Source organism: Lethenteron reissneri, chromosome 59 (genome assembly GCF_015708825.2).
Source record: "Lethenteron reissneri isolate LAM-NWPU_2019-01 chromosome 59, ASM1570882v1, whole genome shotgun sequence".
Taxonomy (NCBI): Eukaryota; Metazoa; Chordata; class Hyperoartia; order Petromyzontiformes; family Petromyzontidae; genus Lethenteron; species Lethenteron reissneri.
Genome location: NC_083837.1, coordinates 5,221,441 through 5,248,542, shown reverse-complemented (window position 1 = coordinate 5,248,542; position 27,102 = coordinate 5,221,441). Strand labels below are relative to the sequence as shown.

The 27,102-nt window shown below is 46.1% G+C and overlaps 1 protein-coding gene across 1 annotated transcript in view; it reads left to right on the top strand.

Moving 5' to 3' along the window:
- The window catches only part of LOC133357692 (exosome complex exonuclease RRP44-like), a 31,295-nt gene extending 7,488 nt beyond the window's left edge, over positions 1–23,807 (top strand). The window contains exons 4-21 of the mRNA XM_061575787.1: positions 121–191; positions 840–1,004; positions 2,163–2,324; positions 3,969–4,079; positions 4,429–4,566; positions 6,071–6,217; positions 7,276–7,392; positions 9,032–9,133; positions 9,801–9,865; positions 10,522–10,606; positions 11,789–11,916; positions 13,385–13,471; positions 13,863–14,019; positions 15,367–15,584; positions 16,507–16,675; positions 17,203–17,358; positions 18,843–18,965; positions 20,930–23,807. Coding sequence (XP_061431771.1) covers positions 121–191; positions 840–1,004; positions 2,163–2,324; positions 3,969–4,079; positions 4,429–4,566; positions 6,071–6,217; positions 7,276–7,392; positions 9,032–9,133; positions 9,801–9,865; positions 10,522–10,606; positions 11,789–11,916; positions 13,385–13,471; positions 13,863–14,019; positions 15,367–15,584; positions 16,507–16,675; positions 17,203–17,358; positions 18,843–18,965; positions 20,930–21,007 — 2,279 coding nt within the window. The 3' untranslated portion in view covers positions 21,008–23,807. The remainder of the gene's footprint in view (positions 1–120; positions 192–839; positions 1,005–2,162; positions 2,325–3,968; positions 4,080–4,428; positions 4,567–6,070; positions 6,218–7,275; positions 7,393–9,031; positions 9,134–9,800; positions 9,866–10,521; positions 10,607–11,788; positions 11,917–13,384; positions 13,472–13,862; positions 14,020–15,366; positions 15,585–16,506; positions 16,676–17,202; positions 17,359–18,842; positions 18,966–20,929) is intronic.
- Positions 23,808–27,102: the final 3,295 nt, after the last annotated feature.

Sequence of the window (27,102 nt, the reverse complement as noted above, 5' to 3'; positions counted from 1 at the left end):
CAGCAGGCGTGACTTGAAAAATAATAAATTTACATTTTTGGTGGCACTCTAAATCGTCCAGTAAACCGTGTCGCTGATTATAATTTCTGCGTTTATCTGCGCGTGTCTGTGTACCCCCAGTGGAGGAATATGTGCGCAGCTTGCTGGACAACCCTGAGTTGATTGACCGTCTGGCACTGGCCTCGGAGCAGGTGAGACTCCGTATGCGTGCATCAGCACTGCCCCCCCTTATTTTAATGGTGCGGGCCTGTACCCTTGTCCGACCCCTCACGTCCGCGCTGCATCCAGCTGCCTCATTGAAGAAAGGAACACTTGCCTTGCGCCGAGTACGACGTTTCGCTGGTTGTAATCGCCAGCGAAACGGCATACTCGAATTGTAAGTGTTGTGGGTTTACTCTCCAATACACTGGCATGCTGCAGTAGTAACTAATTGACACGTTTTGTTTTACGTAACAAACCTTTCTAATTGGCTGTACCGGGTTAACGACACACATTTACGCGATCTTACCCAAAAAACCTTTATTATGGATAATATTGGTCGCGAAAGAATACGTATTAAACAGCTCCCTTTTAGAACGTCTCATCCTCACCAGCCATGGTCAATCAATAAAATAAATCCTAGATTTATTACGTGGCATATTTAGCAAAAAGCAGAGACGGAAGCGTGGAACTTTAGATGTAGCTCTATGATATCCGCTTTTGTGGAACGTTCTCTAACATGGATGGCCGTACTGCTCTGAGATAAATCAGACTGGATCCTTCGTCTCGTTACGTGATGGCGGTTGCAAAATTGCTGTTGACGCGTGCATGTGCCGTGCGTGTGCTGTGTACGCGCGCAGGATGTGGTGGAGTCCCGGGTAATCTTCCCCGAACATCTCCCGCTGTCCCAGCTGCAGCAAGGTGTGCGCTCCGGCCGGTTTGTCCAGGGAACCTTCCTTGCGAGTCGGGAGAATTACCTGGAGGGGACTCTGAGGGTGCGAGGGGACGGTGACAGTGATAAAGAGGTACGAGTTTCACAAGCCTGCATCTGGTGGGAACAATGCTGTTTGATCGTATCTGTGTGAGTTTTAAAAACTAATTTATAATGAAGCAGTGGCATAGCGTTCTTGGCATGAGCAGTAGCTCTTAACCTTTACTGCAAGGCTGCAGTAAAGGTTAAGAGCTACTGGGCTAAAATATTTGTACAGTAGTACCTCAGTATACGTCGATAATTCGTTTCAGAAGGTAGGACTTATACTGAAAATGACATATACCAAAATATTTTTTCCCTTAAGAAATAAAGGGAAAGGAAATAATCCGTTCCAGAGTATAGAAATGTTATTTTATATGGCATATTATACATTAATGGGGTTGTATAAAATAATTTAGACACTACTTATTACTAAAATGCATACATAAATTAAAATAAATGCATAAGTAAATTAAAATAAATTGAAATCAAAATCAAATTTTACATCAATTTACCTTGCTCAGAGGAGTTGAATGAATTCGCAAAAAATTCACGTTAAAATGACACAAAACTCGTGAAAATTCACAGAGTTATTGCAAGGGTTGTGCACTGAACGAGATCTACAGGCAGACTGAGGAGCGGCGCTTTGTTTCAGTCGTGAATAGGATATACGCGGGTACGCGGTGACTCATCCCGACCCATACAAGTTCTAGCAAGCGCGTCGTATCCCAAGCAAGACGTCGTATCCCAAGACATTTTTCTCTCTCGTCAAAACACGACGTATACCAAATTCGACGTATTCCAAAGCGGTCGTATACCGAGGTATGACTATGTTGAACGTCTTTTGCACCCCACGTAGCCTACCGTGCTAATTGGGTCCTGGTGCATTTGCACTGCCTGCACACTCGATAGCTACGCCACCACAACCACAGTATATATGTGAATTGTGACTACTTTGTTAACAAAATGAATGGTCTGTTAATTAACGTTACAAAATGTAACGTTAATTAACAATTAGGTACAGTCCAGAAATTGCCTGCTTGAACATATGTTCCTGAAAAACATTGGTTTCAGAAGTTTCATGGGCCCATAGTCCTACATTTTTAATTGTTTATTCGTGGTATTAAAACTCTTGTATATGTTCCTCTCTAACAGCACTTGGCCCAGCAGTCTGTAAAAGCTATACGGGGGATCTTTTTTTGTCTGCGTGCAGGTGTTGATCCAGGGGCTGCAGCATTTAAACCGCGCGATGCATGACGACGTCGTGTGCGTGGAGATGTTCCCCGAGGAGCGCTGGGTGGCCCCCTCCTCGCTGGTCCTGCACGATGAGGGCATCTCAGGGGACGTTGCAGAAGAGAAGGAGGAAGATGTGGTGGTGAGTGGAGCGTCAACACTGCCGAACCAGAATCAAACTCTGACACCTGCGTTGTGCGTGTCTCTCTCCCCGTGGTCGCATGGATTTTTCTCTAGGTCCTCTGGTTTTTCCCTCCACAGTTACAATCGGACATGCATTTAGAGTATTTGGCTGCTATCAATTTCAAATGTGATAAGACACTTAATTGAACGATTATTTTGTGGCCAGGTCACTTAAAAAGAGCTATATAGCTCAGGGTCCTTACCTGGTAAAGTTAAAATAGTTTATAGTTTTTAAATAGTTTTGGTATAGTTTAAACAAAGAATAACAACAAAGACTCAACCACTTCAAGAGAGACCTTAAACATAATGAACACCGTGTGACCGGACCGCAATCCACATTAGAGATGCTGTTAGCTTGATTTTGCGTTTCTTAAATGACATTACATTACTTCAAAATCAAGTCAGGAGTGCTAATCATTTCGTATTATTTTTGTACATATGTACGTAGGGATTATTTGACCATACTTCGGTGCGGGTTGGTGAGGGGGGCATAGAAGGACAGGACAACAGTTCATTTTTCTGTACTGCGCTCTGCTGCCGGCCATTTTGGCGCAGAGCCTATACCACCTGTTATGCATATCCAGGTTCAAACACAGCTTCGCTTCCACGGTCTGAGCACCCTTTTGATGTTTATTTTATTTAACTTAATGAGAAACCAAGAGATCAGGACACATTATTTGCGAGAGTGACCTGGGTCACAGGGTGGCCTCTATATTGAAAACTAATTTCTTCAGAACTGCTTTTTGTATTTAGATTGGTGTCCTTGCCTCGCACCTCTAATTATCATGGTTGGCTGTGTACGGTGCGAAATAAGTTCTACATGCATACATACCACAGTGACAAAAAGCGAAACATAAATAAAGTGCAGCAATGAAGTTAATTGAAATTGGCACAAAAAACAACCGTGGTTTGTGAAAAGTCGACAATATTGCACAAACATAAACAAGTGTTAGATAATAAATTGCTTGTAGTGCAAGTTGGCTTGGGCAGATTATTTATAGACTGATCATTGCATAGTTATACTTATAAAAACGTTACGTTAACATTAAACACATATAGGGTGACTGATGTGCTAAGTAGGTAAGAGAAAATGTCAATCACAATTGCAAGTGAAATCATAAAGAATCGAGAGATTAAGCATCAAATTGTGAATTCGATGGGAGGGTAACTTTTGTAGATAATATTGGTCGCGAAAGTCTCCGCGTTTTTTTTTTAAACGTGTGGTGTCTGATGGGCGTGTTTCGGTTGATTCTATCAATCGCCAGAACTCTTTTAACTTATCAGTATTTACTGTGATCTTTTGTCATTTTAACAAAGTGTCAGTCTCATTGACACTCATGAGACACAGCATGAAACCACATCTGCAGGTTAAGCGCTATTGTTTTGGATTGCTCCTTCCCCTTCAAGCCAAATTGTATTGTGTTACTCAGTGAGCTGGTAAGAAAATATTTCTTTCATTATTTCAGTGTGTGAGAGAGACGCTACTGTGGTGAGTGCTCATTTGAGTTTGAGTTGTCATCTCCCGGTGCTATCCCAGCTGCTGCTGTCGTCGCTCTTGCTTAGATTACGCAACACGATGTTTGTCCTTTGTTTTGGTTTCCAGCTGCAAGCCGGAAGTGGGAAGATGCGTCGGCCCACTGGCAAAGTGGTCGGGATCATCAAGCGGAACTCGAGGCCGCTGTGCGGCATGCTCATGCCCAGCCCAATCAAGGAGGTGGGCTTATCTGCATATGTGTGTGTACGTGTGGGGAGCGGTGATGTAGCGGTTAGCGTGCTGCGCTGCGAATCCTGGGACCCGAGTTCGATTATATTTATCGCTCAACCAATAAACAGTGGCAAATGTCTGAACCTGTCTTGAGGCCTTCCCTAGGTCGACTCGGCCATAAATGAGTATCTGATGTGGCATGTAAATATCAGCACTTTGGAGACAAAGGCGGTCGGGCATGGTTCTGGCCGTACCCACCCCGTCGTTTGCCATACCAGCTTTAATAGGTGTGTGCTGACGGCAGTCGCCCAAACAGTTTGTTGAATGCCTTACTGGGGGCTCTTTGTGCGTGCTGCAGGCCACCCGCCACCTGTTCACGCCCGCGGACCGCCGCATGCCACGAGTGCGGGTGGAGACAAGACAAGCGGCGGCCCTGCAGGCCCACCGCATCGTGGTGGCCATCGATGGCTGGCTGCGACACTCCCGCTACCCGAACGTACGACTGCACCGTGACGCCCCGCACGCCGTGACACCTCACCCGTCCGTCCCATGGTCGGCATCTTGGGGCCCATCCCTCTGTCACTTGACGCGCGGCCACGCAGCTCTGTATGCAATACAGCCATCGAAACCAAAACACGAACGGTGACATGGTGAATTGGAAGTCAAGGTGGATGAGCTGGCACCACTGTGATTCTTAGTTTGAAAGCATGGCAAACTCACCTGTGATTCAACCTAGGTTATTAAGGTGTTGTAAGTTGATAGTCTCAGCCCAGTCACCAATAACTGCACCAAAAACGATATTAAATTTGGTTGTGCACTTGGATTGTTTAATTTCCATCTCTGAGAAAATTACTGTTTTTGACTGCCATGTGATGAACATTACTTTGATTGGCAGAGTCGTTGGAAAAGCACTGTCCCCCTACAATTTGGACCGCATTTCACTTCAATGGATCTTAGACGTAGCTCTGTTATGTCTGCTCCTGTTCGTCGTCCTTGACCACGAAGGGTGGTATAGATTGCGTGTCTTGTGTGATACCATTAACACAATGAGAAAAAAACTGGGGAAAAGTAAAATTTATTCAATCTTGATTTGAAGCTTTCGTGACTACCTGAATCCATACTCTTTGGTTCTTTCGGTAAAGTCACGTAGGTAGAAAATAAAATAAATCACGACGTTTCGATCGCAACACAAGCGGTCGTCATTAGGCGGAAAAAGTATAATCCAGCAGTGGAACTGCTGAACTAACGAGAGAGCTGCTACAACAAGGCTATATATGTGGCAATGGGCAAGCAAGCGGGGTCTGAGCTGTTCCACTGCTGTATTATATTTTTTTCGCCTGAGGACGACCGCTTGTGTTGCGATCGAAACGTCGCGATTTATTTTATTTTATACCTACGTGACTTTACCTAAAGAACCAAAGAGTATGTAAATATATTGTTAAGATGTATTCTTTGGGTTGTATCTTTGTTTAAACAGATGCCGGTTAATATTCTACATCATGAACATTAGGTACAAGGTTGGCATTGTGGTTGTGCTCTTCATACCTATTTGCCACTGCACAACCGAGCGGCACCATGACTGGCACGGTTTAGTAGGCTGCAGGTTGTTTATCCACTGCAGAAGCGGATCCATGCCACGGACGTCAATGCTTTGAACAAGTCTAGGCACGTGCAGATGACGCTGTGGCGCCACGTCCTCGTGGCGTATCGACTGCCGTCACACAATTAACGCGTCGTTAGCACCGCCCCTGGCCCTGCTCGGCCCCCGGATAGATTTGGATGCCTTGTGGGGTCAGCATACCCTGGTTTGGTTCCGGTTCGACACCGCAAAAAGCCAGTGGGTGACCACAGACACCTCGAGAGCTCTGCGCTGTCTGAGCTCCAATGTACCAGTGGAAAAGGGATACCGGTGACCATTGGCCACGTATGTACATATGCATGTTGAACTTCTTTGGCACCTTACGTAGACAACCATACTAATCGTAGGTGTGCTTGTGCAGGGCCATTTTGTGCGGTCTCTGGGCGAATGTGGGGATAAGGAGACGGAGACCGAGGTGCTGCTGCTGGAGCACGACGTGCCACACCAGCCCTTCAGCCAGGCCGTACTTGCCTGCCTGCCCTCTCCCACATTCAGCATCACAGCAGAGGTACGCATGAGACGAGTTAAATTCTTACGCCTGCGGTGCGTTGGTGTGTTTGGTCGTGCATGTGAGAATCCTTTACTTCTTTATTACAAGGCCCGCAGGCCACTGATGGCCCCTGGTGGCCTTTGGTGTGGCCCATGATGTGCGGCCCCCGACGTATAGGCCCTCGACAATAGACAAATGTGAAAACATCATCGTGCTGTCAAACCTCAATGGTTTCAAGATGTTTGGCTTGCGTAGAATACCTTCTAGAGGGCCTCTCTGGAGCTCCCTCGAGTCGAGGACCTGCCGCTGCACTGGGATGAACGAGAAGCCACAGGGCTCACTTTTACCGCAGACCGTATATAGAAAAGCTGTCGACCTGAAAGTTAAGTCGATGGCTCAGACACATCATCGTAAGAAGAGAGGAAATTCACATCCGGTGGAAGGAAGGCGACGGACTTATGGAAGCACCAGGGCGGAGACCCGAGAGGCAGGCCTTGAGTGATGCGGATCAAAGTGGTGAGCCAGGATGTGGAGGACTCTGCAGTGGCTTTGGAGATGGTCCAGTACAGAAATGAATGGAGCAAGGGGACTACAGACTTTTCTCCTATAACGCTGTACTTGCGTTCCTGAAGAACACCGAATTGTGAAAAAATCGCATATTAAATAATATAATATAGGGTAAAGCACAGTCCGCGATAACACGTGAGATGCGTACGCAGGTACGTGAGTAGCATCTAGAAGCATCCAGCAGCATCCCGCCTTGTGTGATGCTACACCGAGGCAACCGTACAACTGCTTATTCTGCCTCGCACAACGCAGTTCTGTTCACTCAATCACCTTTTATCCAATTCGCATCCATGTTATGAAAAAAATGTGTTCCCTAATGCTTTCATCGCATTATATCTAATTCACGATATGAAAACATGCGGAGTTATAGGAGAACGGACTGTACTTTCAAAATATTCAGTCGCCTATTGAGAAGATAGAACGTCATTAGAATGAAGTTGGTTTATCCATGTATGTTTGTTGTAAGGCAGCGTTTTGTTGAACCTGGTGCTGTGTGTGTCCCGTACAAGGACCAGGCTGGCAGGGAGGACCTTCGTGCGTTGTCTATCTGCAGTGTGGATCCTCCAGGCTGCACAGACATCGACGATGCCCTACACTGCAGACCGCTCGACAATGGGAACACCGAGGTATTCCTTTGGTGGTGGTTATCGTGGTCGCAGTCGCGGTAATTCGTGCCTATTCCTTTCATGGTTTTGTCAGTGCTAGCGGAGGTGACAAGGGGAGTTTAGTGGCACGATGATAAGTGCACTGCACATTCATCCTTTCAAGCTGGGTTAGATTCCCAGTCATGGCTAACACCGGTACAGAGTGATATCTAAAAAACTGCCCAAGTTCTCCCCTTCACCACCTGCATTGACCATCGTAATAAAGCAAGGTCAAATGACAATCGCGACCCATTACGGCATTGAGAAGTCCTCATTCTGCAGTGGATTGACAAAGTGGTGGACAATATTCCTGTTATTAAGTTTCCAAACATTGTTGCCTTAGTGGCCGTATTCTTGGTCTCGGCTTCGCTCAGGACTGACTTCAACACGGCTCGGTTCTGGCTTGATCTGCTCCGTTGCCTCCAAAGATGCATGAGTGGCTCAGCTATGCCATGACTCGGGCTCAGCTCACGGAAATTTTTAGCGTGGCTGGGAGCATGCAGAGAGATACGAGGAGACACAAGGAACACACACAGAGGCTCAGGGCTGGAACCATGCTCGGAGGCGGCTCGAGTTTTAAGCGTTGCTTCGATGTGGCTTATTTAGAATTAGAATCAGAATATTTATACTGGATGAATCCGATGAGCTATAAAGCTATTTTTCACATGTCCAGTAGAGGCGGGTAAGAACGTTACAACAACAAACAGGACAAAAACATAATAGTAGTGCAAAGTACAAGAAAGTGAAACACATTACCCATACACATACAAATAAATCTAAACCATCCCCATCCTACCAAGCAAAGCCCACTGAGGTATTAATTTATTTTTGAAAAGTGACCTGGCCACAAATGAATAGCTCAACATAGTGACCCATCATTTGGACATTTATAGCAACCAAAATAATAGAAATAATCTCAATGCATGTTGCGCTAAAGCCAAACCTGAGCCAAGCCATGGCTAAGACCCCACTTCACTGGCCGAATGCCTGGCTCACAATGAATGCACCAGGTAGTAATGGGTGTGCATTTCATTTCACATTCTTGTGCTTTGGTTGGAGTGGCTATGGTGGAGGTTTTGCATGCATGCATGTGTAGTGAGCGACTTCCGACACACGTCTATTTGAAGGCTTCTTATTTATTCAGAGCACACAGGGCGATACACTTCATAATTCGGCTACACCCAGGCTGTCCAAACACGCAGCCCATCTCCGTCCTACGCTATGCTGGCTGGTTGATGATCGTAGCGGCGGCGACGGAGCTGGTCTTGCAGAAGAACAGCCATGTGGTCGAAAACGAAGAGATGACGACGGTAGCGACGCAACCGGGACCCAGACCCCACACTAAGGAGCCCCGAAGCTCTGGTTTGGTGCTCCTTATATCTGCCTGGAGTGGCCAAGCTCCACCTCTGGCCATGCCCCCTGTTCTAGACCCTTCAGGATGGTTCTCGGAGCTTCTCGACTGACTCCGCCCTTGACCTTTACCCCTGATACGCCCCTTCATAATAAGGCATTATGTAATGCAGCTATAACCGTAATTACCCTTACAGGCCAGCAGGTATCATCCTGTCATTACACATGCATGCATGGGAGGGTGGTGACGGTGCATGAACGTGTGTTCTAGGTCGGGGTACACATCGCCGATGTGAGCTACTTTATCCGGCCGGGGAATGCCTTGGACGAGGAGGCATCTCTGCGTGGTACCACAGTTTACCTGTGTGAGAAGGTGAGATGTGGATTTCATCTTACCACAATATAAAGTGTTTTACGACCCGCCGATTTTTCTCCTTTCATTCTTAACTTTATGACATGATGTAAAATATTACGATGTAACGATTATCGCGGTACCAGTTTCACCACAACTTTGTAATTGTATTTCACATTTTCACTCTATTTTTTTGTGTGCTTTTCAGTACTTCCCGTATGAATAAAGATAACTTAAAAATGAATTAGAATTAAAAAAAATGTTCAACAATGCTAAATATCTCTCATGATGTTTTAAATTAGGTGATTTTTGTGGATTTCTTATCATATGATGTACCGTGACCTCATGAGCGGCAGGCTATCGGTGCATTGGTAACACTCGTGCCTCGCAGCAAGGAGACGCTGGGTTTGATTACTCAACTCGTGTGCCTTTTCGCTTGCAGTTTGTTTGTTCTCCCCACTGTTAGTGAATGGGTTGCCTCTGGAATCACCAGGTTTCCTCTAAATAAAACCCATACAATCTTAACTGGCATTCGCGAAAACATCCCCTTACTGAACAGTTACCTGCAGGTGACTTAATCATGTGTGGGTTTGGTTGCAAAACACTCGTTGAGTTGGTGCATATGTATTTGCCAGATTGTGTTTATTGACAGAGAAGTGGTTGCGTTTATGTGTTTGTGCACCTGCAGAGGATTGATATGGTGCCAGAGTTATTGAGCTCAAACCTGTGTTCCTTGAGATCCAACGTCGACCGGTGAGATGCACCAACAACCGTGAACACGCGAGTTCGCACATTGCAACCCATACGCAGCAGCTAACGTGCGTTGTTGCCAGGTGCACATGTAATCCCATGATGCTTGGCACTGTTAAAGTGTCATTGTACAGATCCACACAAGCATGTGTACATACATAAGCAGCCAAACCAGGATGGCGCAATGGTAACACTTGTGTCTCACAGAAAGAATGGCCTAGGATTGATGCCCAACTCTGTTGCCTTTCCATGTAGATTTTGTATGTTCTCGCCCTATTCTGCATGGGTTGACTCCAGGTTATCAGGTTTCCTCTCATCGCTAAGATAAACGTGTTATTATTACTATGATCCTTAACCAAGGAATGCCTCACTGAATCTCATAACTTGGGAAGGGTACTGCAAAGCTTTTGCAGTCGGGAACAATGGTTGCTACGTATATATTCCAGTTGAGTAATTTGTAACAACCTAAACCGGTATTTGGCCAAACATCCCGCTGCTGAAAGAATGACTTGACTACCAAAAACTTGGCAAGACCCTCCTGAAAAAGAGTCTCGAGACTTTGCGAGGCTTTCCTGAGTGAACACCCTGCACCGCTCCAATGTCGACGACTCCGCAACTCGTCGGTGAATGGCGACGGTGCATGTGCTGTGCGCGTGCAGGCTGGCGTTCTCCTGCATATGGGAGATGACTCCAAAGGCTGAGATCGTGAGCACACGTTTTACCAAGAGCATCATCAATTCCAAGGTGATTTCCCCCCCCACAGACGTTCAGTTTTTGTAAAACTCTCGTTTGCTGTGTATTGTATCGGTGCTTTGCTATGTTAGTGCAGTTGAGGTTTCTGGATGGCTGAGAGGTCAGAGCATTGAGCTTGCACCTCTGGGTTCACAAGTGTAGCAAGATGAACAGGGTTCACAAGTGGTAGTATGTATGTTGAACTTCTTTCGCACCGTACGTAGCCAACAGTGCTAATAGGAGGTGCGAGGAAGGACATGAAAGTAGTGAGTTGATGGTCTCTCCCCAGTCAACAATCGCTTCAGAAAACACAGGTTTTTAGGTTAGATCGTGTAAATATGTAAATGTATCATTAAACCCACCCCCACCCGACACAGCCAACTAGTAAGGGTTGTCACGTAAACATAAGATGCCAATTCGTCACGAGTACAGCACACCGGTGTGTTTGAGAGCCAAGCCACAACATTTACAATCCGAGTATGACGTATTATTTGTTGCGGTTGCACCCGAATCAAGAGCTGAATGGCTCACAGGATTATTCTAAATAAATGAAACTGAAAACGTTTCGCGAGTTATTACAACTAGCTTCATCAGGCGACAGCCAGATTCATCAATCCTCCCCCAACTTTGCACAAGAAGAGTGCACAAGTGTTGTCATCATATCTACGCCTCTATATAAGGAACGAAACAGGTGGACTTCTCCACAAATCTGGCTGTCGCCTGAGGAAGCTAGTTGTAATTACTGGCAAAACATCATACTCCGATTGTAAATGTTGTGGCTTGGATCTCCAACACACCGGTGTGCTGTACCAGTGACGAATTGGCATGTTCTGTTTATGTGACAACCCTTACTAATCGACTGTGTCGGGTGGTGGCGGGTTTAACGACACAATTATATATTTACGTGATCAAACCCAAAAAACCTATATTATCGATGATATTGGTCGCGAAAGCCTACGTGTTAAACTCGCACAAAAGACCACCAAATTACATTGCACTAAATTTGGTTAAATTCCAGCTTTGAGAATTAAAAATATATAAATTCTACTGTCTGTGGGTGAGCGTAACCCTCTGGTCATCGGGAGACACATAGACATCTGTTGAGTTCTGGCTTTGTCTTGGATCAGGCGTGGGCATTGTGTGATTGCGAGGACCCCACGGTTCACCCATTGTCTGTTCATCGTATCCCCGCAGGCGTCTCTGACGTACGCAGAGGCCCAGCTGATGATGGACGACGCTGGGCGGAAGGACGCGGTCACCAGCAGCCTGCGTGGCCTCAACTCCCTTGCCAAGATCCTCAAGCAGAGGCGCATTCAAAACGGGTAACTCATTATAATAATAGGTTTTTTACCCTTTTTTTGGCAACACAACTGACACCTTTTTACAAGGAATCATTTTTGCATTAACCACAATACGTGGGGTCAAAATGTAAAAAAAACACAACTCTGAAAATGTATGCACTGTCCTTGAAATTTATTGGTCCACACCAGAGACAGCTTTTCTTAGAGCCCAGTCTTACATGGTGTTGGACCAGATGATGCCAAAAGGCGCACAATTCAAAGACAACGCACCATCTGAGTATGAGGGCTCGGGGTAAGCATTTACATCATGAGGCCTCCTTTGCCAGTAGCAAAATATAATAATAGGATTTTTACCCTTTTTTCTGGCAACAAAACTGACACCTTTTTACAAGGAATCATGTTTGCATTAACCACAATACCTGCGGTCAGAATGCAAACTCATTGTCAAGATCCTCATCCGCTCCACCGCCTTTGGAGCGCTGAGCAGTATTAACGGGTGCCCCACATTTAGTCAATCGGCAGGTCGCGTGTGGCGCGGTAAAGTGTGGTTACTCCCGTGTCATCTAAGACATCCGGCCAGCATGGAAGAGGAGGGAAAATACATTGAGAGGGACTGTAGAAGGGTGTCTCTCGAGGGCCCCCTCTTATGGGAGCCCCCTTCTTCTAGCAGTGGCTTGAGCAAACAATCACAAGGCTGCACCTGTAGCTTTTTTTGACCCCATGATGCATGAGGCTTTTGGTGAATACCATGCACAAACAAGTGTTACAGGCATACTCTTTGGTTCTTTCGGTAAAGTCACGTAGGTATAAATTAAACTAAATTAAATCACGACGTTTCGGGCGCAACACAAGCGTCCGTCATCAGGTGGGACAACCACAGCAAGAAACAATTGCTGATGTGGGCAAAAAGGGCTGCTGTAACAAGAGGCTATATAGTTAAGAGAGGGGGGAGGAGCAATGGGGGGAGAGATAGAGAGGGGGGGGTGTGGGGTAGGGGGAGGGGATTGCTGCGAGCAAAAACGTTTAGAGGACGAGCAGACAAAATGCCAGGGGTGGGGGGGGGAGTGGACGGGGCTGGGAGTGGGAGGCTGTAGAAACTGGAGATGCAGAAATGCAGGTAACACCATAAAGCAGTTAAGGTTTTACCTGGTTAATAACATCCTTCTAGATTGAAGTGTTACAGGCTGCTGCGGGGCTGCATTGTGGGCAAGAGAGGACAATGCAGTAACATCAATTGTCTTACTCTACATTATGCTCCCATGCGTGTGCTCCCCCACCTTTGCCAACGCGTACTGACCACCACTGTTAAGTACGGTAAAACCACCCCACGACCCGCATGACATGGGGCGGCCCTCATCCAGCAGTGGATTGACTAACGAGCTGTACATGTACAACTCAAATATCTGAGTTTGTGAAGTGTCTTATATTAAGATTCTGTGTTGTTTTGGCTGGACATGCATAATCGCTGATGGCCCTTCTCCTCCCGTAGGGCGTTGACTCTGGCATCCCCTGAGGTCCGATTCCACATGGACAGCGAAACCCACGACCCGATCGACCTGCAGACCAAGGAACTCAAGTGAGTCTCGTCTGCAATCCGACTGCAATCTGACTTGTGCAGATCTCTCTATTAGAATCAGAATATATATTTCTACTGGAAGAATCCGATGAGCTTTCGAGCTCTTTTTTTCACAGATGTCCAGTTGGGGCATGTCACAACGTTACAACAACAAACAATACAAGCACACGTTAGGATTGAAAAGTATTGGAAGGTTAAAAAAAGAACTTAAACAAATATACAAAAAAAACTAAACTTTTTATTTACCAAGTAAAACCCTGACCACAAATGATAGCTGAACAAAGTGGCTTATCACGTGGGAAGTTTATTATCAGCAAAATAATATAAGATAAAGATACTTGACCCTTGTGGTTGATGTGCTGTGGTGGCGGAAACTGGTGCGTGTACACAGGGAGACCAACTCGATGGTGGAGGAGTTCATGTTGCTCGCCAACATCTCCGTGGCGGAGCGCATCGTAGACGAATTCCCCGAGTGTGCGCTGCTCCGACGCCACCCGGCGCCTCCGCCTTCCAACTACGACATCTTGGTGAAGGCGGCGAAATCAAAGGTAGAGTAGAACCTCTTTTAACGACCACCCCTGTTAACTAATCACTTAACGACGGGCCTCCATAGAGCCCAATGTGTAGTGTATGGTTGTGTAGGGTTTCCATAGCGCCCAATGCGTTCTGCGTTCGCTTACTGACCATTCCCCTGTTAACGACAGGCTGTTGTAGGTATAGTAAATATAAATTAATGCATATATTAACCGGTTTTTAAAATGTGTTTATAATGTCGTTAGTATTAATATCCATTGTTTAAATATTAGAAAGTACGTTTTTTGGGTGAAAAAGGGAAACTTTAGATGCTATCAGAACGAATTAAGCATTTAACACGCATTTCCTTTCCTTGCTTAATGGCCAAATCACTTAATGCTCGGTTTCGTGGAACCAATTACCGTCTTTAATAGGGGTTCTACTGTATCTAGATTGCTATTAACTTTTCTTTAATATCATCCTCCTCGTAAGGAATTTCAGAGGTCGCCGGGTGGATCAAATTTGTTTTCAGGTTTTTTGGTTTAACCGGGTGAGAACTCAAGAGACCATGATAGTCTCATTTGCAAGGGTCACCTGGGTCACCCTATGGCTCAGAGATTACAGCTGGGATCCCGGCTTCAAAATTCAGCAGCCGCATTGAACAAACTGCGTTATCAAATATAGGGAGTTGAAGGACTCGGCTCGTTTCCTAGCCACTCCACAGAAATAAGCAAAAAACCATGTAGTACTGTATTTAATTTTAGATCAATTCCAGCACTGAAATGTTGAAATATCAGGTTGACTTATTGTGATGAACATTATGCTCAAAATGGGTGGGAATGTGCTACCCACGACTGTGAAGCAGAGGTGTCTTGAAGCGATCTCAGTATTGGTCTGAGTGAGCAATTGCAGGGCTGCACCTGTACATTTGTCTTGAGATGTAGCCGTATAGTTTTCACTCGCCCTTCGAAGCAGAACAACTCAAAGGTGTGATGAACCACAAACAAAGCTGGAAGGCAGCCAGGCACTGTGCCAGCGCGAACATTTGCCCAAGCTCCACAGTGCTCTATGTATTAAGATATTTTCAGCCAATGAAAAAGCATTTATACATATGGGAGGAAACCAGAGCACTCTGAGAACATCCACATCAGGCGGGTGGGTGAGCAACTCACTGTCCCCGTACAGATGTAGATTAATCCACTTGCTGTACTGCCTTCTCCTGGCAAGCCAGGATATGGAAACCTTAATGCCCACAGGAAGTGCGCTGAATAACATTTTCTTTCCAATCCACCACAACCCTTGCTGCTTCTCCAGCACTGAACGACAAGCCACGTGCGGGAAAGTCACCTCACAAACAACGGTGTGCCCGATTTTTTGCGCAGGACATCGAGATTCAGGTGGACTCGGCGAAGGCGTTGGCCGAGTCCCTGGACCGGGCGGCGGTGCCGGGTGCGCCACCATACCTCAACACTTTGCTGCGCATCCTGGCCACACGCTGCATGATGCAGGCCATCTACTTCTGCTCCGGCATGGAGCCCGACACCCACCACTACGGGCTCGCCACCGCCATCTACACCCACTTCACGTCGCCCATTCGCCGGTGACGTGCTCTGGCACCAGGCACACGCTTGAAATCGACCTTCGCGATTATTGAGGGGACTATGTTGTTGTCTTGCTGTGGTCTGGGACTGTGCTGCCTTTCCCAAGTTTAGGAATTTATTTATTATTGAAATACTTATGCAATGTTAACTTGCGAATGAAGTTCAACATACAACTTATATATCTTTTTTCTATTATTTACTTTTAGTGATTTGTTTACCTTTCCTATTCTTAGCACTCCTATCATCTACCTACTGGGCATCTGTCAAAAAGAGCTTTTATCGCGAATCGGATTTCTCCAGGATAAAGATTCAGATTTTGACTTATTTTTCTAAAAGGTCCTATAAACGGGAAGTTTGGCCAACTCCTTAAATGGTTGTTTGGCTTGTGTTGGAGAAAAACTAGAGGATCCGGAGAACGCATACAAGGAGGGTGACAGTGTTCCACGTACAGAATCAAGAATCCATTGCCGTGTTGCAGCGGCGGCCAAAAGTGAATCGCAATCCTGCCATGGATCACTAACGATTTAATAAGAACACAGATATGAGCAGGCAGCAATTTGCGTCACATCTGATAACAAATAAAAAAATAAACAAAGAATTAAATTCATGCATTAACAAAGATAACTTCCACCAACAGATGGTGCTAGAACGTGGTATGTCCAGAGTACTGTATTCTATCACAGCGTTAAATCCATCTGAGTCATTGTTTGCGTAGCTTTCTAGTGGATCGCGAAGCCCGCTGAGATCCATCAGAATGAATCGCGGTGCTTGGTGGATTAATACCGCTGCTCCGTTGGCATCTCGTGGCCATACCGCAGCCTGTATCTACTGTAAACAATTGCATTTTCAGATTAAATCATCAGATTAAATAGAGGATACTACAAATGTGAATATTGTTGTTGTCTTCCTGTACCGTTGCAGATATTCGGATGTGATTGTGCACCGGCTGCTGGCCGTGTGCGTGGGCGCCGACCCCACGTACCCGGCGCTCACTGACAAGCAGAAGCAGCAGCAGCTCTGCAACAACCTCAACTACCGCCACAAGATGGCGCAGTACGCCCAACGCTCGTCTGTGGCTTTCCACACGCAGGTGGGAGGCGGAAGTGTGGTCCACGTGGAGCTTGCACGGCATGTGCTTAGGCACCTGACGATGCGTCTATTCGGCTCTTGAAAACCATTTTTAAGGTCACGAAAGCAGGCATCATATTATGCGTGTAGTAAGAATCAATTGTTTTCTATTCGCATGCTTACTTGTGGTGACGTGGCTGTACTGGTTCGCTACACTTTACATTGCTTTTCAGCATTCTTCTGGGTTTGCTGAAAAACCTAGTCACTTGGCACATTTGCCCATGATGTGACAACTTTATTTGATTTTCTCCGTCAGGTGATGGAGGATTATAGTCAATTCAATTGACATTGTACCTTCACGATTGAACCCAAAATAATCCCCATGACATGATGCCAATAGCACAACTGGAATAAATTAGCGGGGGGATGCAGAAAAATACCTTTAATTTAGTTTAGTAATAATGGGCTTCGTAAGTGATGCACGTGTGCGCGTGTGTCTGCTCTCGGCCACGTAGCGGTGATTAACGGCTGTTGTTTTTGTGGTCTCAGTTGTTCTTCAAGAGCAAGGGAGTGGTGAGCGAAGAGGGCTTCGTGCTGTTTGTGCGCAAGAACGCCGTGGTGGTGCTCATTCCCAAGTACGGCTTGGAGGGGACGGTTTTCTTTGAATCCAAAGATCTGAAGCTCAACGTTACCTTCGACGAGGAGGTGGGGCACGTGTTCACTTAACCGGGAGGCATTGGCATTCCCCGAACGGCTGAATTCTGCATTTAAACCCAGGACTGCATGTGGTACTGGCTTAATGCACTGGGACACAAGCCCCCTGACCATCTCTCTACGATTCGGTTTCTATCAGACACACAGACACTTGGTTTAAGGTGGAAGAACGCAGTGAGATACGAAGCTCCGTTTTTTTTGCCGTTTGGCAGTGTGGACTATTACAGAGGAAGTTACACCAGTGGATACATTAAATGATGTAAATGCATTTCAAATATAAAATGGTCACAATTAAATATGCTTTGGAAATAACTGCCAAGACGTAGCCCGTAATTGTCGCGGCGAGGGCATCACATTAAAAAAATACAGTAAAATCCCTCAGATCCCGAAGAATTATAGAGAAAATCTAACGCTGTAAACAATGAGAAACTGAAATGGCAGAAAAGTACTTGCAGAATAAAAGCAAATGAGGGAAATAGTAGTTGATGCAAAAAGTGACCTCCTAGATGGCAAAAAGCACATTTGTGACCATTGGATCCGGTCATTCTCAGCATGCCTTGCAATGCCGCATGACGTTGTAACTCTACGTGGATATATGCACACAGCCTAATTTGGACCAGAAGCTCAAACGGGTCAACATTTGCAGCCATATTTTAGGTATGTTCTTAGCTGCAATTGTACACTCCATATAACCTAAGTGTGGTTGCATCTACTCCTTAATGACTGCCAAATAAGGCTTTAAAATTCCTTGGCTGGCCCGCAAATCACGATCCCTCGGTTGGTTTGGTCATTGCAGCCATCGGTTTCTCACGCCTGGTTTTAAGGTCGCGGTGAGGTGGCCCAGCGGTATTGCATTTGCCGTGTGTTGTGGAGGTTTGCGTTTCAAACTCGGTGGCCGCTCCGGTTAATACTGTGGTGTGTATTAAGCGTAAAATATGTACAGGCCGTCCGCTTTGACGGTGGACGTTTAAAGATCCTGTAACGTTATTCGTGTGCCAGCGTCATGGTCCAAGGTTGGCACGTAGCAGTGACCTTGAATGCAAACGTTTTGAGAATCAGTGAGGCTTTTCTGAGTGACCCATGTAATTGTATGCATAATAACGTTGGGTTTACGTCAATCCGTGCTTGTGTGCGTGTGCAGGGCACTTAGCAGAGAGCAGTCAGCGGTAGTGTAGCGGTTAGCGCCCTGCGCTATGATCCCGCCGACTTGGATTCGATTCCTTCGCACGGTCAACACCAGTGATGATTATCTGAACTGGTCCTGGGCCTCCCCTAGGTCGACTCGGAACTCAATTGAGTACCTGGTGCGGTGTGTAAACATCGGCACTGGGGAGACAAAGGCGGCCGGGCATGGCGCTGGCGACCCACCCCCTTGTGTGCCGTGCTGGCCTTCATCGGTACTCCTCGCCAACAGCACTTGCCCCAACAGTCTGTTAAGGCTACGCGGGAGATATTTGTCTTTGTGTTTTGTGTAGGGTCCCACGCTGTGCGTGCAGGGCATCGTGCTGAACATGTTCGACCGCGTGTGCGTGCGCGTGTCGCTGGATTCGTCCAACCTGCAGCACCAGCGGATCCGCATGCACCTCGTCCGCCCGGAGGTACTCACCGCGTGGCGCGACACGCAACCTTGGAATACCACACCATGCTGCTGCTGCTGCTGCGGCAGCAATAGTGCACAAAAAACAAACGCTCGCCGCATCGGAACGTCAGCGGGCCGATACGCACGCTTCCTTCCTAAATGGAAAATTAATGACACAAGCCACAGCATTTCGATTGTTGCCATGCAACCCAAACTGTGGAACCGTATAGTAAGCCCATAGAGAGACATGAGAGATACATAGGCGATACAGAGAGACCCATTATGATGCCTAGAGATTCAGAGACTCGTACAGATACATAGCGGTGCATTAAAGACAAGCTACTGTACGATTGTGGCCATGCAACCCAAACTATGGACCACATTGTCTACCACTGTAGTCTGCGTTCCTTCAATGGAGGGGTGGCATGATGACACAAAATCACTCCTGAGGCTCTCCTGTGGCTATCAGACCCATAAATTGGCATGTAGCTCCTGAACGTAATACCCTTATAACACAGAAATTAAAAAGAAACTCCGGTCTTGGATGGAAAAATTATATGTATAGCTTGCATTTTGGGCTGCAGTCTGTTGTCCTATAACTCCTATAACTGGCATATTGGATATAACGCGATGATGATGAATGTATGAGGGAACACATTTTTTGTATAACGCGGATGCGAATTAGATATAACTCGGTTGAATGAATGGAACTAAATCGCGCGAGCAGGAATAAGCGGTTGTAACGGCTGCCTCGGCGTAGCATCACACAAGGCTGGATGCTGCTGGATGCTTTTAGATGCTACCCACGTTCCTTAGTCTTTGTTCATTATGATTAGCTTTTATTGCATTTTGCATGCTGTGTAAAGTGTCAGTATAGCTGTCATTATTGTTATTATCGGCTTTTACTGTATTTCGATTTTTTTGTATCTATACTTGAGTATAGTTATTTACGTCCAGTGCTTTTTGAGATATTTCGATATGCAAGGTGCTGTATAAAATACAGATTTTTATTATGGCCCTAGTTCATTGCACAAGAAAGACTTATTTAAATGATCGTTTGGGGCGGTGTTATTGATGAATGCGAGTTCTCAAAATACCAAGCTAAGTCAGGGTGTGGTGCCTTGGTATATATCAGATTTCTTAACAAAATTCCATGAGTCTGTTGTGCGTGGGTTTTCTCTGGATTCTCTGGTTTCCTCCCATATCTAAAAATAAGCATGTGTTGAAACTGGTATTGAGGTAGTTTATGTATCGCCATGGGCGGCAGAGTGGCACATTGGTAACCCCTTACGCCTTGCAGCAAGAAAACTGGGTCTGATTCCTAACTAGGATGTGTTTCCGCGTGGAGTTATCTTCTCTTCCCCTGTTCATCAAGAGTGCGAGTGTGATGGAGTGTGTGAGTGAGTTAGTGTGAGTGTGTGAAGATTGTATGTTTTCCCCCTGTTCTGGGTCTCCTCCGCTTCCTCTAGTTTCTTACAATAAAAAAAACCCAATGCAATGTATCTGGTATTGGGCAAAACATCCCAATACTGAAAAATCACCTGCAAATTACTCAATTGGGACTACACAGCGACGGCAAAAATTTCGCAAGACCCTTCTGAAGAAGAGTCTTGAGACTTGGCGACGTTTTTCAGTGTTAATAAGTGTAATAATAACGTATCACTTGTGTTGTAAATACTCGCATGTGTGTGTGAGAGTGGTGGTGTAGCGGTTAGCACGCTGCGCTATGAACCCGGTAACCCAATTCTCGCTCACCGCCAACACCAGTGAGGATTATCTGAACTGCTGTTTTGTCTACCCTAGGTCAACTTTTTCTTAAATGAGTACATGGTGCAGTGTGTAAACATCAGCACTGGGGAGAGGTGCTGGCCAACTTACCCCCACGTGGGCCATGCCGGCTAACAGCAGCACAGTCTGTTAAAGGCTTATTTGGGTGACCATGTTTGTTGTCCGTTTGTGCCGTCTGTGTGTCCGTTGTCACAGATTCCAGGCTACAACCCTCCGGAGTCCACCCCATGGGGCTCGCCTTCTCCCCGGCCTAAAAAACCCAGGCAGCACTAGTGCATCGTGGATGCGTGTGCACTGCGGTGTCAACAAGATGTAGGAGGAGGTGCATGAGTGGGCATACACTCTGGGTTTTACATCTGCAGAGTTAATTAAGTGTACATTGTGCTCGCAAGCAGAGGTGAACAATTGATAAAAAATCAGTGGCGGTTATGAGAAACGCTACCCTGAAGTAATGGACGATTTGCACTCTGAACTTGCAATCCAGAGGTCGCCGGTTCGTTCTCCTGTCGCAGCGGTTGAAATAATAGCGCAATTTTTTAAAATTTACAATTTTTACCTTGCCAACCAGTACAAACAGCCAATTCAGGTGTGTAAGCATCAAGATGTATGAATAGTTTAGGACTGCTTATGCCCCACTTTTTTGCCAGCCAAGACACTGTGACCCCCTTGTGATGAAGGTGATTTCACAAAAATATTGGTTACTGAATCAGTGGTGTTTATTGACTAATGCAGCAGTGTCCGACCCACAAAGCATTGTGATCCATTCTGGTATATCTCAACATGTTCCGTGATCCACCGGCAAGATATGACCAACAGTTACTGACTAATAGAACACTATATACATGCCAAGTGCTAGTGCGATCTATTGGTTTACAATATATTGTTAATCTATTAATTCTATGAGATCTCTTTTACCAGTGGCAAAATATAATAGTAGGTTTTTACCCTTTTAACTGGTACAAAAAAGGTGTCAGTTTTGTACCAGTTAAAAGGGTAAAAACCTACTATTAATCTATTAATTCTTAGACGGGGATTTTGTTTTGCCATCTGCTATAACAAGAATTGCTTCATATTAGAGGTGTTTATGCTTATTTCCTGAGATCAACAAACAATCTTTTGCGATCATCCACCCATGGATCGTGATTCACATATCGACTTCCACTGATCTAACAGTTGAAAACCAGTTTAACACGTAGGCTTTCACGACCAATATCATCCATAACACAGGTTTTTTGGGTTAGATCGCGTAAATATATATGTCTGTAAACCCGCCACCACCCGACACAGCCAATTCCTAAGATTTGTCACATTAACAGAACATGCCAATTCGTTACTAGTGAAAAGGAGTCGGAGAATGGTTAAAGCACTTCTTTATGTCTCCAACGCACAGCAACACTCGTTCCAAAACCAACCCCGAACCCACGTCTCACAGCCCCTTTTAACCCCTCCATCTCCGCCCTGGTTCCCAATACACATCCGCGTCGGGCACGCCTGGTCCGGGTGACGTCACTGCCCTTTAACCCCTGACCCCTGTCCAGCGCATTCCCGTGCGTGTTATAGTGAGAGCGGAGATGTCGTGTCTGCGTGGTGCGTGTCCGTGAGGGTGGCTCGCAGATCCCTTACACTAGTAACAGAGCAAAGCCACAATATTTACAATCCGAGTACGATGTTTCGCCAGTAATTACAACTAGATTCATCAGGCGACAGCCAGATTCGTGGAGAATCTTTGTTCATTAATGCGCATGCATAATGTATGTTGATTAACATATAAATAACCCAATCGGCAATGGATACCCATAATCTTAAGCTTTCATTAATCCCCCCCCCCCCCCCAATTCACGAAAGAAGTGCTCACAAGTGATGCCATCACATCTACCTCTCTTTAAGGAACGAAAAAAATCTGGCTGTCGCCTGATGAAGCTAGTTATTGGCGAAACGTACTTAGATTGTAAATGTTGTGGCTTTGCTCTCCAACAAACTGGTGTACTGTACTAGTAACGAATTGACATGTTACATGACAAACCTTAATAATTGGCTGTCGGGTGGTGGTGGGTTTAACAACACATTTAAACGATCTAACCCATAAACCTGTATTATAGTTGAAAACCTACAATTGTGCCAGGTTTGGCCTGTCGGAGTGGGCCATTAGGGCGGCCACTCGGAGGGCAAAGCTCTGGGGAATCCGAGCAAGAGCTACGAAGTATGATTGTGCATGGTGATACCCGCACAGGTCACGTGATGGATGGCAAATGGAATTTTTTTTTTATCGCGAGAGGATTCCCTGCAAGGGATGTTAGGTTACTTATTCTTATGTGGAGCCATTTACTGTATGAAGGGGCAGCGGTCAGCCACATAGAACAGAGTATAAAATTCCCCGAGCTGTCGCTGTTTAAATCGTCGGTTTAACAGAGAATTTCACTTCAGGTTTTTTACACAGCTGCCCCCCCCCCCCAATTGGACTCTGTGCAACCACACAAGGAATGTTTTTGGAAAAAAAAATGTCGGTGTCAGAAAATGTAAAAGTTTAATCGTTTACAAATGCACATTTCGTTAGAGCTGTTATTGTCTTTTAGACATGCAAAATTAATTTATGACAAAATATTGACACGTTTTCAAATTGTTTCATAAATGGTCGTAACCTTGCTCACGTATATACTTGGGCAATAATTCTGAGCTCCTGGAGTAGTTTCAGTTTTTTCAGTTTTTTTCAGTTTTATTGTGTATAGCTCTGTGAGCCATTCGGCTCTTGAATCGGGTGCAACCGCAACAAACAAAAACATGAACAAAAAAACATCTTGAAGCGACTATGTGCAAACAGAAAATCCAAGAAAAGACAGCAAAATATTGCAGAAAAATTACCGTACACCAACGCTGTGTGCAAAAATCCCAGTGGGATGCAAGTCAAACAACAACAACCACAAGACAACTTGATAAAGATTTAAGCGAGTTGATGTCTTGGCGACTTTGTGTAAATGTGTTTAACATTTTTTAGCTGAATCGTATATTTACAAGCATGTACACGTCATGAGTTATACGCGTTTATATACAAAATGAAACCGATTTATTTTCCAAGCATCCTTTGTTGTTTTGGTTACTATAAGTTACGTTTTCGACTGCTGGATGAACATCTCGCCACGTGTTGGACGTCAGGTTTAGTTTGACTATACTTCACCATGCTGGTCATTGTTGGATGATACTAATAATATCCACTTGTAAGGCACAGCACCAAGCCCAGGCGGTGAGCCAGCTCCAAAATCCCGAAGGCACTGAAGTTCTCGATTTATTACATAAAAAACACATTAGGTGAAACAACGTAAATCGAAATCAATTTTGCCATTAAATTAAGGGGCCGTCCATAAATGACGTCACACTATTTTTGACCCCTCGTCACACGGCGTCACAAAAAGTCAGACCTCTCCCCAAATACGACGTTATAAGAATTCAATATTTATTTAAAGTTGCGCATTTTGATGTGACGTCACATTTCTCCCCCCCCCCCTTCCCTCGTCACATCGTCACAAATGTCTGACCCCCCCCCCCCCCCAGGTGCGTGACATCATTTATGGACGGCCCCAAAACTACACCACCACTACCTACAATAACCCAATTTTTCATTTCAAAGTATCAAGGCTATGTCCACATTTGTAATTGCTGTAAATAAGATAAGATAGTACTCTTTAAAACGCGCATAGATCTTTCTGGTCTTGGTTACTGGTGGGTCCTTCCTGCAACGGATATATGCGATGAAGTAACGATGCCGACAGGATTTAATCATCCCTGTCAGCAATCTCGCGGTAGTAGAGGAAAGATGGTGGAAGAGCAGCCAGGCTCTCCTGAATAACTGTCTAGCTTGGTCAATCAATAGCCTTTCTGGTTTCATTTTCACGCCGTCTATTTAGTAAAACAATCCTGAGGATTGCGAGGATTTAAACTTCTCATGAAGGTTAGCTAAGCTCCCCTCCAGCCCATGTTATTATGTGGGGGGGAAGATCAGCGACGGAGTTAATCCGGATAAATTCCTCTATCTCTTTCCTCATCTCAATCGTATATTCCACATCCAGAAGCTGCCTATCTAGGGACCAGAATCATCTTCTTGGTTTTTTTCGGTAAAGTCACGTAGAAGGGAAGTAATAAAATAATAAAAATAAATTTTTTATTACGTAGAAGGGAAGTAATAAAATAATAAAAATAACATTTTTATTATTTTATTACTTCCCTTCTACGTGACTTTACCGAAAAAACCAAGAAGATGAATCCCTGCAGTCACGAAAGCTTTAAATCGAAATTTAGGGACCAGAAGTTACTCGCTCCCTCATTGGGGTTTAAGATGTGCCGAATTATTATTGGGGCACGGTCGAAAAGCTGCATGTCCAGGATCTTTACCTTCATGAGCTTAGAAATGAAGTCGATTATGGATAGCGTCCTGTGCACCTGAGAGATATGGGTAATGTACTTTTTCGTCGGGTTTAGGTGTTGGGACAATTTCAGCCAGGAGAAGTCTGCGTGCCGTTTTGATCCGAGGTAGTTGCATGTGATTTTTCAAAAGCAGGGTCCAGGACCAAATTCCAGTCCCCTCCCATAATAACCTCCCCTACTCTTCTCGATCAGGGAAATCGCAATTGCGGTGTTGATGGGGGTGGGTTATACACAATCAGTCGTGTGATAGCTCTGCCCTGTAATTTTTTCGCAAGAAAAACATTTAATGCTCTTATTTTACAAAGATGGCTACACCTCTGCTGCCCGAAGTATTTGTGGCATGGAATACCTCACTGGCCCTGGGCATCCCCCCCCCACCTCCGGGTTGTGGCCGGGACGCCTCACCAGCCTCTGCTGTGCGCCAGCGAACCTGGACAAGCCCTGTGTGCAACTATTCACCGCCCCCCCCCCCCCCCCCCCCCATAATGCTCATGACCGCAGTGCCGTGTTCATTCTGTGAAGGGATGAGGAAGAGGGAAAAGCATCCAGCGTCGCCACACGCAGGCAACGTGTTTATCACACCGGTCAAAATATAAAAATCCATGTATATGTAGTGGGTTCCACATAGACTGGAGACGTCTTTAGAGACAACACGGTGTATTTGTAACTACGAACATAACTCCCCTTAGCTCCCACTATCTATGGAGGTACAGCCTCTGGGGTAGCGTGCCCTCGCATTTGTCAAACCTGGCTCTCAGCCCTCCGGCTATCTGTGCCCTAGGGGAGGCTAACTGACCCGACCCAGCCAAGGTATGGGTCCTGACCACTGGTCCGAGCTCGGCCCGGCCCTGACAAGGACGTCGGGCTCGAGGTCCCAGGGTCCTAGCTAGGGAGGCTACTCTGACCCGACCCAGCCAAGGTACGGGTCCTGACCACTGGTCCGTGCTCGGCCCCGGCCCTTATAAGGACGTCGGTCCGAGCTAGGCTGGTCTTCTGTTTTTCGTCTTCGGAGCACTGCCCTGAGTTGTCCCAGAGGTGCCCCTTTTATACACCTCTCGGGCGCTCTTTACCCCAGGTACCGCCCCCTCTCTGGAACCTTCCAGGGGGCTCTGGAAGAACCCCCCAACCCCTTACCTGGGGTCTGGGGGGGAGAACCCGGCCGCTCAATAGTCCGGCTTTCTCTGTCCTTCCCCAGCTCAGGGTGGCACCCCCTGTGCCCGCAACTACAGGTAAGTATATATACCGACGGTATACGATGTGCATTGACGACGCTACATCTATGCCAGAGAGGTTGGTTTTGAAAAACGTGGGAAGCAAGCATTGCCATACGAATGAGTTGAGCTCGCGTTCGATGCGGGCAGTCGTGAGGACGACCGTCGACAGGCACGCGTGGAGCCACGCCATGGTCACAGCACAGCACCGACTTTCGTGTAGGTGATGATGGCCCAGTTGTAGAAAGGAATGCCAGAGGTTCGAGCAGAGGTAGCCGAATGTAGGATAGAGCATCTTGAGGAGTGTTGCCCTCGACCCCCTCCGGGAGGCCGTATGGTTTACTTGGCATGCCCGTCCCTTAGAGTCCAGTCTGATGTAAGCCTCCTCTGGTTCCAGCAGCCTGGCTTCGTGGATCTTCATTGCACCGCTCTGCTCGTCTAGCATAGTCTGAAGGGTCATATGTGGCTGCCTCCTGATTTTCCACTCTCCTGCAAACCTTACTCGACACAGATACAGGCAGAAAGTCCCCTTGGCCTAGCCATGAGGTCAGGCTCGAGTTGCTTACTGAGGACCCTACAACTAAGCAGGCTGCGGATCGCCCTAAGAAGCTCCAAAGTAGAAAACCAGCCTTCCACAGCCCCCTATAAAGTTCCCGAGGCCAGGTAGAAAAATAAGAAAACTATCAAACAGGTAAGCGAGTGGTTATGTTGGGTCGAAAAAGGTAATTTTCTAATGTAGGG